At 37.4% G+C, this 12,156-nt stretch overlaps 1 protein-coding gene across 1 annotated transcript in view; it reads right to left on the bottom strand.

Moving 5' to 3' along the window:
* LOC128657969 (uncharacterized) overlaps positions 1 to 12,156 on the bottom strand; it is a 296,601-nt gene that overhangs the window by 162,580 nt on the left and 121,865 nt on the right. The window contains exons 4-5 of the mRNA XM_053712409.1: positions 10,567 to 11,840; positions 7,975 to 8,101 (exon numbers count right to left, since the gene is read on the bottom strand). Coding sequence (XP_053568384.1) covers positions 7,975 to 8,101; positions 10,567 to 11,840 — 1,401 coding nt within the window. The remainder of the gene's footprint in view (positions 1 to 7,974; positions 8,102 to 10,566; positions 11,841 to 12,156) is intronic.

The raw sequence follows: 12,156 nt of genomic DNA, 5'->3' as shown, positions 1-12,156 counted from the left end.
AACTTCTGGAATAACTACATGAGGTTTGAAAACCGAATTTAAACGCTTAGTAGATTTAGTATCAAGAGGACTAGAATCCTCCATTTCTAATGCAATCAACACCTCTTTAAGTAAAGAACGAATAAACTCCATCTTAAATAAATATGAAGATTTATCAGTGTCAATATCTGAGGCAGAATCTTCTGAACCAGATAGATCCTCATCAGAAACAGATAAGTCAGAATGATGACGGTCACTTAAAAATTCATCTGAAATATGAGAAGTTTTAAAAGACCTTTTACGTTTACTGGAAGGAGGAATAACAGACAGAGCCATCCTAATAGATTTAGAAACAAATTCTTTTACATTAACAGGGACATCCTGAACATTAGATGTTGAAGGAACAACAACAGGTAATGGATTATTACTAATGGAAACACAATCTGCATTAGAAAAATTATCATGACAGTTATCACAAACAACAGCCGGAGGAACAGTTACCAAAAGTTTACAACAGATGCACTTAACTTTGGTAGAACCAGCATCAGGCAGCGTCTTTCCAGAAGTAGATTCTGATCCAGGGTCAGGTTGAGACATCTTGCAATATGTAATAGAAAAAACAACATATAAAGCAAAATTATCAAATTCCTTAAATGACAGTTTCAGGAATGGGAAAAAAATGCCAAATGAACAAGCCTCTAGCAACCAGAAGCAATGAAAAAAAAAGGTGGAGACAAGAATGACGCCCACATTTTTTGGCGCCAAGTACAACGCCCATATTTTTTGGCGCCAAGTATGACGCCACATCCTGTGACGCCGAAAAAAACGACGCCCACAATTTTAGCGCAAAAAAATGTCTGAACACATATACGTCAAAAAATGACGCAATCATGAAGAAACTTCCGGCGTCAATTAGGGCGCCGGAAATGACAATATTTTTGCGCCAAAAAAGTCTGCGCCACCAAGAATGACGCAATAAATTGTAGCATTTTCAGCCCCCGCGAACCTAACAGCCCACAGGGGAAAAAGTCCATTGAAAATTTTGTAAGGTAAAAAAAAAATATTTAATCATATGCATTATCCCAAATAATGAAACGGACTGTCTGAAATAAGGAATACTGATTATCCTGAATCATGGCAAATATAAGTTTAAACACATATATTTAGAACTTTACAAATAAAGTGCCCAACCATAGCTTTAGAGTGTCATAATAAAATAAGACTTACTTACCCTAAGACACTCATCTACATATAGTAGATAGCCAAACCAGTACTGAAACGAGAATCAGTAGAGGTAATGGTATATAAGAGTATATCGTCGATCTGAAAAGGGAGGTAGGAAAAGAAATCTCTACGACCGATAACAGAGAACCTATGAAATAGATCCCCTAGAGGAAGACCATTGTATTCAAATAGGCAATACTTTCTTCACATCCCTCTGACATTCACTGCACTCTGAGAGGAAACCGGGCTCCAGCCTGCTGCGAAGCGCATATCAACGTAGAATCTAGCACAAACTTACTTCACCACCTCCATGGGAGGCAAAGTTTGTAAAACTGAATTGTGGGTGTGGTGAGGGGTGTATGTATAGGCATTTTGAGGTTTGGGAAACTTTGCCCCTCCTGGTAGGAATGTATATCCCATACGTCACTAGCTCATGGACTCTTGCTAATTACATGAAAGAAATTGACTTAATGACAAGCTTAATACGAATTAAAGCCTGTACAAAACAGTGTATATCAGGAAGTATAGCAATCTTTCTGTGAAATTAAACAGAAAGAGCAGAGATTTGTCCTTTCAAGGAACTTGCAGACAAACCCTTATCCAAACCATCCTGAAGAAACTGTAAAATTCTAGGAATTCTAAAAGAATGCCAGGAGAATTTATGAGAAGAACACCATGAAATGTAAGTCTTCCAAATTCTATAATAAATCTTTCTAGAAATATTTACGAGCTTGTAACATAGTATTAATCACTGAGTCAGAGAAACCTCTATGACTTCGAACTAAGCGTTCAATTTCCATACCTTCAAAAACAGACCTTGAGATAGTAGGTCCGGCTGTAACGGAAGTGGCCAAGGCGGGCAACTGGACATACGAACCAGATCCGCATACCAAAACCTGTGTGGCCATGCTGGAGCCACCAGCAACACAAAAGACTGTTCCATGATGATTTTAGAGATCACTCTTGGAAGAAGAACTAGAGGCGGGAAGATGTAAGCAGGATGATAACACCAAGGAAGTGTCAACGCATCCACTGCTTCCGCCTGAACATCCCTGGACCTGGATAGATATCTGGGAAGTTTCTTGTTTAGATGAGAGGCCATGAGATCTATCTCTGGAAGACCCCACATCTGAACAATCTGAGAAAACACATCTGGATGGAGAGACCACTCCCTTGGATGTAAAGTCTGGCGGCTGAGATAATCCGCCTCCCAATTGTCTACACCTAAGATATGCACCGCAGAGATTAGACAGGAGCTGGATTCCGCCGAAGCAAGTATCCGAGATACTTCTTTCATAGCTTGGGGACTGTGAGTCCCACCCTGATGATTGACATAAGCCACAGTTGTGATATTGTCTGTCTGAAAACAAATGAACGGTTCTCTCTTTAGCAGAGGCCAGAACTGAAGAGCCCTGAGAATTGCACGGAGTTCTAAAATATTTATTGGTAATCTCGCCTCTTGAGATTTCCAAACCCCTTGTGCTGTCAGAGATCCCCAAACAGCTCCCCAACCTGAAAGACTTGCATCTGTTGAGATCACAGTCCAGGTTGGCCGAACAAAAGAAGCCACTTGAACCAAACGATGGTGATCTATCCACCATGTCAGAGAGTGTCGTACATTGAGATTCAAGGATATTAATTGTGATATCTTTGTATAATCCCTGCACCATTGATTCAGCATACAAAGCTGTAGAGGTCTCATGTGAAAACGAGCAAAGGGGATCGCGTCCGATGCTGCAGTCATGAGACCTAAAACTTCCATGCACATAGCCACTGAAGGGAATGACTGAGACTGAAGGTGCCGGCATGCTGCGACCAATTTTAAACGTCTCTTGTCTGTCAGAGACAGAGTCATGGACACTGAATCTATCTGGAAGCCTAAAAAGGTGACCCTTGTCTGAGGAATCAAGAAACTTTTTGGTAAATTGATCCTCCAACCATGTTTCCGAAGAAACAACACCAGTTGATTCGTGTGAGATTCTGCAGTACGTAAAGACTGAGCTAGTACCAAGATATCGTCCAAATAAGGAAACACCACAATACCCTGTTCTCTGATTACAGATAGTAGGGCACCCAGAACCTTTGAAAAGATTCTTGGAGCTGTTGCTAGGCCAAATGAAAGAGCAACAAATTGGTAATGCTTGTCTAGAAAAAGAGAATCTCAGAAACTGATAGTGTTCTGGATGAATCGGAATATGAAGGTATGCATCCTGCAAGTCTATTGTGGACATATAATGTCCTCGCTGAACAAAAGGCAGAATAGTCCTTATAGTCACCATCTTGAAAGTTGGTACTCTTACATAACGATTCAAAATTTTTAGATCCAGAACTGGTCTGAATAAATTTTCTTTCTTTGGTACAATGAATAGGTTTGAATAAAACCCCAAACCTTGTTCCTGAGGAGGAACTGGCATGATTACCCCTGAAGACTCCAGGTCTGAAACACACTTCAGAAAAGCCTGAGCTTTTACTGGATTTACAGGGATGCGTGAGAGAAAAAAATCTTCTCACAGGAGGTCTTACTCTGAATCCTATTCGATACCCTTGAGAGACAATGCTCTGAATCCAATGATTTTGGACAGATTTTATCCAAAAATCCTTGAAAAACCTTAATCTGCCCCCTACCAGCTGAGCTGGAATGAGGGCCGCACCTTCATCCTTATTCTGATGAACGAAAACGGTTAGAAGCCTTAGATTTACCCTTAGGTTTTTTATCCTGAGGCAAAAAAACTCCTTTTCCCCCAGTGATAGTTGAAATAATAGAATCCAACTGAGAACCAAATAAATTATTACCTTGGAAAGAAAGAGATAGTAATCTAGATTTAGATGTCATATCAGCATTCCAAGACTTAAGCCACAAAGCTCTTCTAGCTAATACAGCTAAAGACATGGATCTAACATCAATTTTGATATCATCAAAAATGGCATCACAAATAAAATGATTAGCATGTTGCAGTAAGCGAATAACGCTAGATATGTCAGAATCCAATTCATGTTGCGCTAAATTTTCCAACCAGAAAGTTGATGCAGCTGCAACATCAGCCAAAGAAATAGCAGGTCTAAGAAGATGACCTGAATATAAATAGGCCTTCCTTAGATAAGATTCAAGCTTCCTATCTAAAGGATCCTTAAAGGAAGTGCTATCTTCCATAGGAATAGTGGTACGTTTAGCAAGAGTAGAAATAGCCCCATCAACTTTGGGGATTTTTTCCCAAAACTCTATAGATTTTGCTGGTAAAGGATACAATTTTTTTTAAACCTTGAAGAAGGAATAAAAGAAGTACCTGGCTTATTCCATTCCCTAGAAATCATATCAGAAATAGCCTCAGGAATGGGAAAAAACCCCTGGAGAAACCACAGGAGGTTTAAAAACAGCATTTAAACGTTTATTAGACTGAACGTCAAGAGGACTGGTTACCTCAATATCCAAAGTAATTAACACTTCTTTTAATAAAGAACGCATATACTCTATTTTAAATAAATAAGTAGATTTGTCAGTGTCAATGTCTGAGGAAGGATCTTCTGAATTAGATAGAAGAGGATAAATTATTATGTTGTTGGTCATTTGAAATTTCCTCAGCTAAATGAGAAGTTTTAAAAGACCTTTTACGTTTATTAGAAGGTGGAAATGCAGACAAAGCCTTCATAATAGAATCAGAAACAAATTCTTTAAAATTTACAGGTATATCATGCACATTAGAAGTTGAAGGAACTGCAACTGGCAATGTACTATTACTGATGGAAACATTATCTGCATGTAAAAGTTTATCATGACAACTATTACAAATGACATTCGGTGGAATAATTTCTACAATTTTACAACAAATGCACTTAGCTTTGGTAGAACCGATGTCAGGCAGCAATGTTCCAGCAGAAACTTCTGAGGCAGGATCAGATTGGGACATCTTGCACAATGTAAGAGAAAAAACAACATATAAAGCAAAATTATCTATTTCCTTATATGACAGTTTCAGGAATGGGAAAAAATGCAATAGCATAGGCCTCTGATAGCAAAAAGCAAGAGGCACACATACAAGGGGTATTGAAATAATGAAAAGTTTGGCGCCAAGTATGACGCACAACGTAACGTAAACTCTTTTTGGCGCCAAAAATAACCGGAAATGACACACTTGCATCACTAATGACGCCGCCGTGTGAAAGGTCTCGGCGTCACGTATGACGCCGGAAATGACGAAGTTGCGTCATAAACGTATTTTTTTCACGCCAAAAATTTCTCGCGCCAAGAATGATGCAATAAAGTTTAGCATTTGACGCATCCGCGGGCCTAATACCCGCAATTGCAAGAAATAGTCAATTGAAAAAAAACTAAACGCCAGGTAAGAAAAAAATTTCTTAAAATGTTTACATTCCTCAAATATGAAACCGACAGTCTGCAGAAGGAAATACATGAACCTGACTCATGGCAAATATAAGTACAATACATATATTTAGAACTTTATATAAATGCATAAAGTGCCAAACCATAGCTGAGAGTGTCTTAAGTAATGAAAACATACTTACCAAAAGACACCCATCCACATATAGCAGATAGCTAAACCAGTACTAAAACAGTTATTAGTAGAGGTAATGGTAAATTGAGAGTATATCGTCGATCTGAAAAGGGAGGTAGGAGATGAATCTCTACGACCGATAACAGAGAACCTATGAAATAGACCCCCGTTAGGGAAATCATTGTATTCAAATAAGTGATACTCCCTTCACGTCCCTCTGACATTCGCTGTACTCTGAGAAGAATCAGGCTTCAACAATGCTGTGAAGCGCATATCAACGTAGAAATCTTAGCACAAACTTACTTCACCACCTCCGTAGGAGGCAAAGTTTGTAAAACTGAATTGTGGGTGTGGTGAGGGGTGTATTTATAGGCATTTTGAGTTTTGGGTAACTTTGCCCCTCCTGGTAGGATTGTATATCCCATATGTCACTAGCTCATGGACTCTTTCCAATTACATGAAAGAAAATATAAGCTAGTTGAAATGACCATGGAAATAACAGAGCATCAACAAAAACTGCTTGCGGATCCCTGGACCTCGTACAATACCTGGGAAAATCGTGATTCATCTGAGAGGCCATCAGATTTATTTCTGGGAGGACCTAAAGATCTATTTTATGATTGAAAACATCCATATGAAGAGACCACTCTCTTATCTTATAATAAATCTTATAATAAATCTTCATGGTTAGAGGCTTACAAGTCTGTATCAGAGTCTCAATAACAAAATAACAGAACCCTATCTGCTTAAGAATGATTAGTTCAATCTCCACGCCATCAAGTGCATGCAAGGACTAGCAACTGTGAAAATCTAATTCCAAGTTGTCCACACCAGGAATATGAACAGCAGAAATTTGATAATTGATTTCTGCCCAAAAAAGAATTTGCGATACTTCCCTCAAGGATAGGGAACTGTGAGTTCCCCCTTGATAACTGACATATGCTACTGCTGTAACATTGTGTGAAACTGGAGATGACCCCCTTTTCAACTCTGAAGGGCTCTACAAATTGCACAGTTCTAAAACATTTATAGGAAACCTTGACTTGCAAGGAAACCAAACCCCTTGCTCTCTTTAAGACACCCAGATGGCCTACCAACTTGAAAGACGTGCATCTGTAGGGATCATAGACCAAATAAAATGAACAAAAGAAGCCCCCTGCATAAGAAGCTGATGATTAAGTCACTAAAACAGAGACTGACTTGTTCTGAAACCTAGATGAGTCATTTAAGCTAGCTGAGCATGATCTCTGCACCAATCTCAAAGCATACAAAGCTGGAGAGGCCTCTTGTGGAAAGAAGCAAACAAAATAGCATCCAAAGCTACAATAACAAGACCTAACACCTTCATGCAAAGAGCAACTGAGGGAAAAGAAAGAGACTGGATGTTTAGACAGGTGGACACTAACTTCATCCTCCAAAGATCTGTCAAGTAAAGTCTCCTGGAAACTGAATCTATCTGAAACCCAGAAAAACAACCTTTATCGGAGGAACCACCGAACTCTTTGGAAAATTGATTTTTCAACCTGCTGGTGTGAGATTCTGCTAAATGAAAAGATAGAGCTTGAACCAAGATATCATCCAGGTAACGAAACACTACAATACCTTGAGCTCTCATAACAGACAAAAGGGTACCCAGGACCTTGGAGAATATTCTGGGAGTTGAAGCCAAACCAAATGGTAGAGTAACAAATTGAAAATGCTTTTCTAAAAAAGCAAACCTTATAAACTGATGATATTCCTTGTGAATATGAACATGAACGTATGCATCCTTTAAATCTATTGTGAACATAAACTGACATTGCTGAACAAAAGGCAGAATAGTCTGAATAGTCTCCATTTTGAAAATAGAGACTCTGAGCCTTTAGTTTCAGAGTTATTTTGAAAGTACCCTCCTTCTTTGGAACAATGACGACGTCGGAATAAAACCCCATTATCTGCTCCAACAAAGAAACATGAACATTTACTTCCATATATTCTAGATTTGAAACTCACTGAAAAAAGGCCTGAGCCTTCAATGGATTTCTCAGAACATTGAACATAAAAAAAATCCCCTGGGTGGCCTTGTTCTGAAACCTATTCGAAAATCCTGAGAGACTATATTCATAACCAAGGGATCCTCAACAGACAGAAACCAATCTTCCTAAAAAAAGCATAACATGCCCCCTACCAGAGACTCTAGATCAGAGGCTGCACCTTCATGCAAACTTGGATGAGGGAGTGGATTTCTTCGACTGCTTAGATTTTTGCAGTTAGAACTTGCCTTCCAGACAGAGCCGTGCTTCTGAGTAGAGGAACGTGGCCGTCTTGTCCTGAGGAAGAAAATCTTCTTTACCTCCAGTCACAGAAGTGATAATAGAATCAAAGCCAAAATCAAATAACATCTTTACCTGAAAAGAAAAAGATAAAACCTTCAGTTTGGAAATTATTTCAGCAGACCAAGACTTTAAAGTCCTTCTAAAAAGTACTGCCAAATAAATACTTTTATCATTAATCTTAATCATGTAAAAAATAGCATTGCAAATAATAAGCATTAGCAGATTTGAAACTCCAAAATGTTTTAAAAAAAAAATCACTAGCAGATTTATCAGAAAACTGCCCAGAAAGAAAGAAAGCTGCAGCCAATTCAAATATAGAAACTGCTGCTCTAAAAAGATAACCTTCTTGCTGAAAAAGCTCTATGTTAGAATTCTAACTTCCTATTTAAAGGGTCTTTAAAGGAAGAACTATCTTCCAAAAGAATAGCAGCACATTTAGCCAAAGTAAAAATGGCCCCATCCACTTTGGGATTAGTTTTCCAAAGCTCAATATTAGAAGCTGGTAAAAAATACATTTTCTTAAACCTTGCAGAAGTATTAAAAGGAATACCTGTCTTAACACAATCTCTGGAAAAAATCTCAGAAACCGCATCAGGCATAGAAAATACATCTGGGGATTTAACCATAGGTATAAAAAAAGTATTTAAACGAATAACAGGCTTATCCCCATCTATTTTAGGATCTTTAACCTCTGAAGTGAGCAAAATGTATTTTAAAAGTGAACGAAAATGCTATATTTTAAACAAATAAGTGGATATTTCAGATTCATGATCAAAAGTAGGCCCTGATCATCAGAAACAACCTCTAACTCTGAGGACATAGCAGCTTTATGACTTGAAACATCGGCCTCAAAGTGTTTAGTACTAGTAGAAGGTAAATTCTTAACTGACCTTTTACGCTTACTTGAATGAGGCATGACCGCCTACATTTCAGACACAGTAAATAAAATCCTTGACTGCAGAAGTGAAATCAGTAGGATTCTCCTGTAAGGAACAAACAAACGGAGCAGTAACATCTTTAGAAGCAAGAGCAGCACTAGATCAGAATGCATTAAAATATGAATACATTTATTGTATACGTTTGCCAGAGGTAAGACTTCAGCTTATTTACAATACAAACCTTAAACACTGGTAGGAAAGTGTTCAGATGATCCAGCTTCTAAGGCAGATTTAAGGACAGAGTCAGAAGGCGCCATAACTGCAGGAAACTAATACTGGAGTTAAGTGCAGAAATAAACAAGTTTATAGCTAAATGGTAACATCCCCATTAAAATAGCTATTGAAGAAAGGGAAACACCCCCGCTAAAAGAAACTCTTAAAAATGTATAAATTAAAAAATCATTAAAGAATATATGCGATAACACCCAGGACACCTGGTATCCAGATAGCGTACTTATGAGAGGAAGCATGTGTCAATCGGACATCATATAAATAAAAAAGCGTGCCTGAAAGCCGACGTACATCAATGTGCATCAAAAAATGTACGTGCACAAAGAACTTGCCACATGTTTAAAAGTATATCCACGTGAAAATTTACCGTAAGCTTTAAAAAAATTTGTACGAGTGAAAACATGATGCATGACAACAAATACATAAAAATAAGAGGCTTATTGAGTGCCAAATAACAAAACATATTGTATTTAACATTAGGTACCCTAATACTGGGGAAAACGAGTAGGAAGCCAATATAACAGTATAATCTGGAACAATCTGGAATAGGAGTATATTAATGACCAACTGAGGCAAAGGACTCATCTCTGCGACACATGTGGAAAGGGTTGTGACTAAATCCCAAAATGTGAAAAATATGCCACTACCTATACTCCAAATACATCCCTCCGAATGGGCCACAACTCAGTCTGAGAACCCATTTCACTGATGAATAAAATTGATTGTGGACTCTTAGCAGCTGTATGAAATAAAATCATATTTTTATTACAATTTCAACACACAAGATTATTTAGGATATTTTCTCAAAAATAGTCAAAACATTTATGGATTTATAAATATATTAGGTAACCTTTCTAAAATAAACAGAAATGGACAATATTTCATTTTTTTTATAAATATTAGTAAATAGAAATCAAAAGAAAACAAAATATATCTTTTTTTTGTTATAATTCAGCACAATACATTTTATACAGCTTTCTCTCCTGTATGAATTTTCTGATGTGTAGTAAGGGGTCAATTTATTATTGTGCGGACGCTACATCGTATCATGTCCGTCGCACATTGATAAATGCCGACAGGATACGCTGTCGAGATTTATCATTGCAATACTGCCCCCTGCAGATTCACGGCCAATCAGCTACTAACAGGGGGTGTCAATCAGCCCAATTGTATTAGATCGGGCTGACTGCTGTCTGTCACCTCAGAGGTGGCAGACGAGTTAAGGAGAAGTGGTCTTAGGACCGCTGCTTCTTAGCTTCCGCTTCAGGCGGAACTGAAGCGGAGTGTGTCGGAAGCAGCATCCGCTGCTTCATAAATCGACCCCTAAGAGTTGATTTCAGAGCAAAACATTTCCCACATTTAGAACATGAAAGTTTTCTCTCCTGTATGAGTTTTCTGATGATTAGTAAGAGTTGATTTCAAAGCATAACATTTCCCACATTCAGCACATGAAAATGCTTTCTCTCCTGTATGAATTTTCTGATGTGTAATAAGAGTAGATTTTAAAGCAAAACATTTCCCACATTCAGCACATGAAAATGCTTTCTCTCCTGTATGAATTTTTTGATGTATAGTAAGAGTTGATTTAAAAGCAAAACATTTCCCACATTCATAACATGAAAATGCTTTCTCTCCTGTATGTATTTTCTGATGTTTAGTAAGAGTTGGTTTCTGAGCAAAACATTTCCCACATTCAGCACATGAAAATGCTTTCTCTCCTGTATGAGTTTTCTGATGATTAGTAAGACTTGATTTCATAGCAAAACATTTCCCACATTCAGTACATGAAAATGCTTTCTCTCCTGTATGTATTTTCTGATGTGTAGTAAGAGTAGATTTTAAAGCAAAACATTTCCCACATTCAGCACATGAAAATGCTTTCTCTCCTGTATGAATTTTCTGATGTATAGTAAGAGTTGATTTCTGAGCAAAACCTTTCCCACATTCAGAACATGAAAATGCTTTCTCTCCTGTATGTATTTTCTGATGTTTAGTAAGAGTTGGTTTCTGAGCAAAACATTTCCCACATTCAGAACATGAAAATGCTTTCTCTCCTGTATGTATTTTCTGATGTTTAGTAAGAGTTGATTTCAGAGCAAAACATTTCCCACATTCAGAACATGAAAATTCTTTCTCTCCTGTATGTATTTTCTGATGTGTAGTAAGAGTTGATTTGTGAGCAAAACATTTCCCACATTCAGAACATGAAAATGATTTCTCTCCTGTATGAATTTTCTGATGTGTAGTAAGAGTTGATTTCAGAGCAAAACATTTCCCACATTCAGAACATGAAAATGCTTTCTCTTCTGTATAAATTTTCTGATGTGTAGTAAGAGTTGATTTATTAGGAAAACATTTCCCACATTCAGAACATGAGAATACTTTCTCTCTTTTATGAATTTTCTGATGTATAGTAAGAGTTAATTTATGAGCAAAACATTTCCCACATTCCACACATGAAAATGCTTTCTCTCCTGTATGAATCTTCTGATGTCGTAAAAGATTTGATTTCCTAGTAAAAAAATCATAATTTTCAAAAAATAATTTCCCCATGTTGCTTCTGTGATTTTGAAGAAGATTGAAACAAGTATCTGTATTTTCATCATGGCTAGGACTAGGATTACTGAAATTTGTAAATGCACCTGTTGGTAAGAAATACAATGGGATCAATGTTATTTATTAATGACATAATTATTATATTTTGAGTGTCTACCACAAGAATAAGGGGCAGGCTATAACCCATAAACCTTACCCTAATTTCATGCTAAAGTTTAAAGGGACATGAAACCCAATTTTTAAGATAAAGAATATCATTTTTAAAAAGTTTCCAATTTACTTCTATCATCAAATTTGCTTTGTTCTCGTGTTATTCTTTGTTGAAGAGATTCCTAGGTAGGTAGCATGCACATACCTGAAGCACTACATGACAGGAAATAGTACTGCCATCTTGCTAATGTG

The sequence above is a fragment of the Bombina bombina genome, chromosome 4 (assembly GCF_027579735.1).
Source record: "Bombina bombina isolate aBomBom1 chromosome 4, aBomBom1.pri, whole genome shotgun sequence".
Taxonomy (NCBI): Eukaryota; Metazoa; Chordata; class Amphibia; order Anura; family Bombinatoridae; genus Bombina; species Bombina bombina.
The sequence above is the reverse complement of the archived record's forward strand: the minus strand, read 5'-3'. Positions and strand labels throughout refer to the sequence as shown.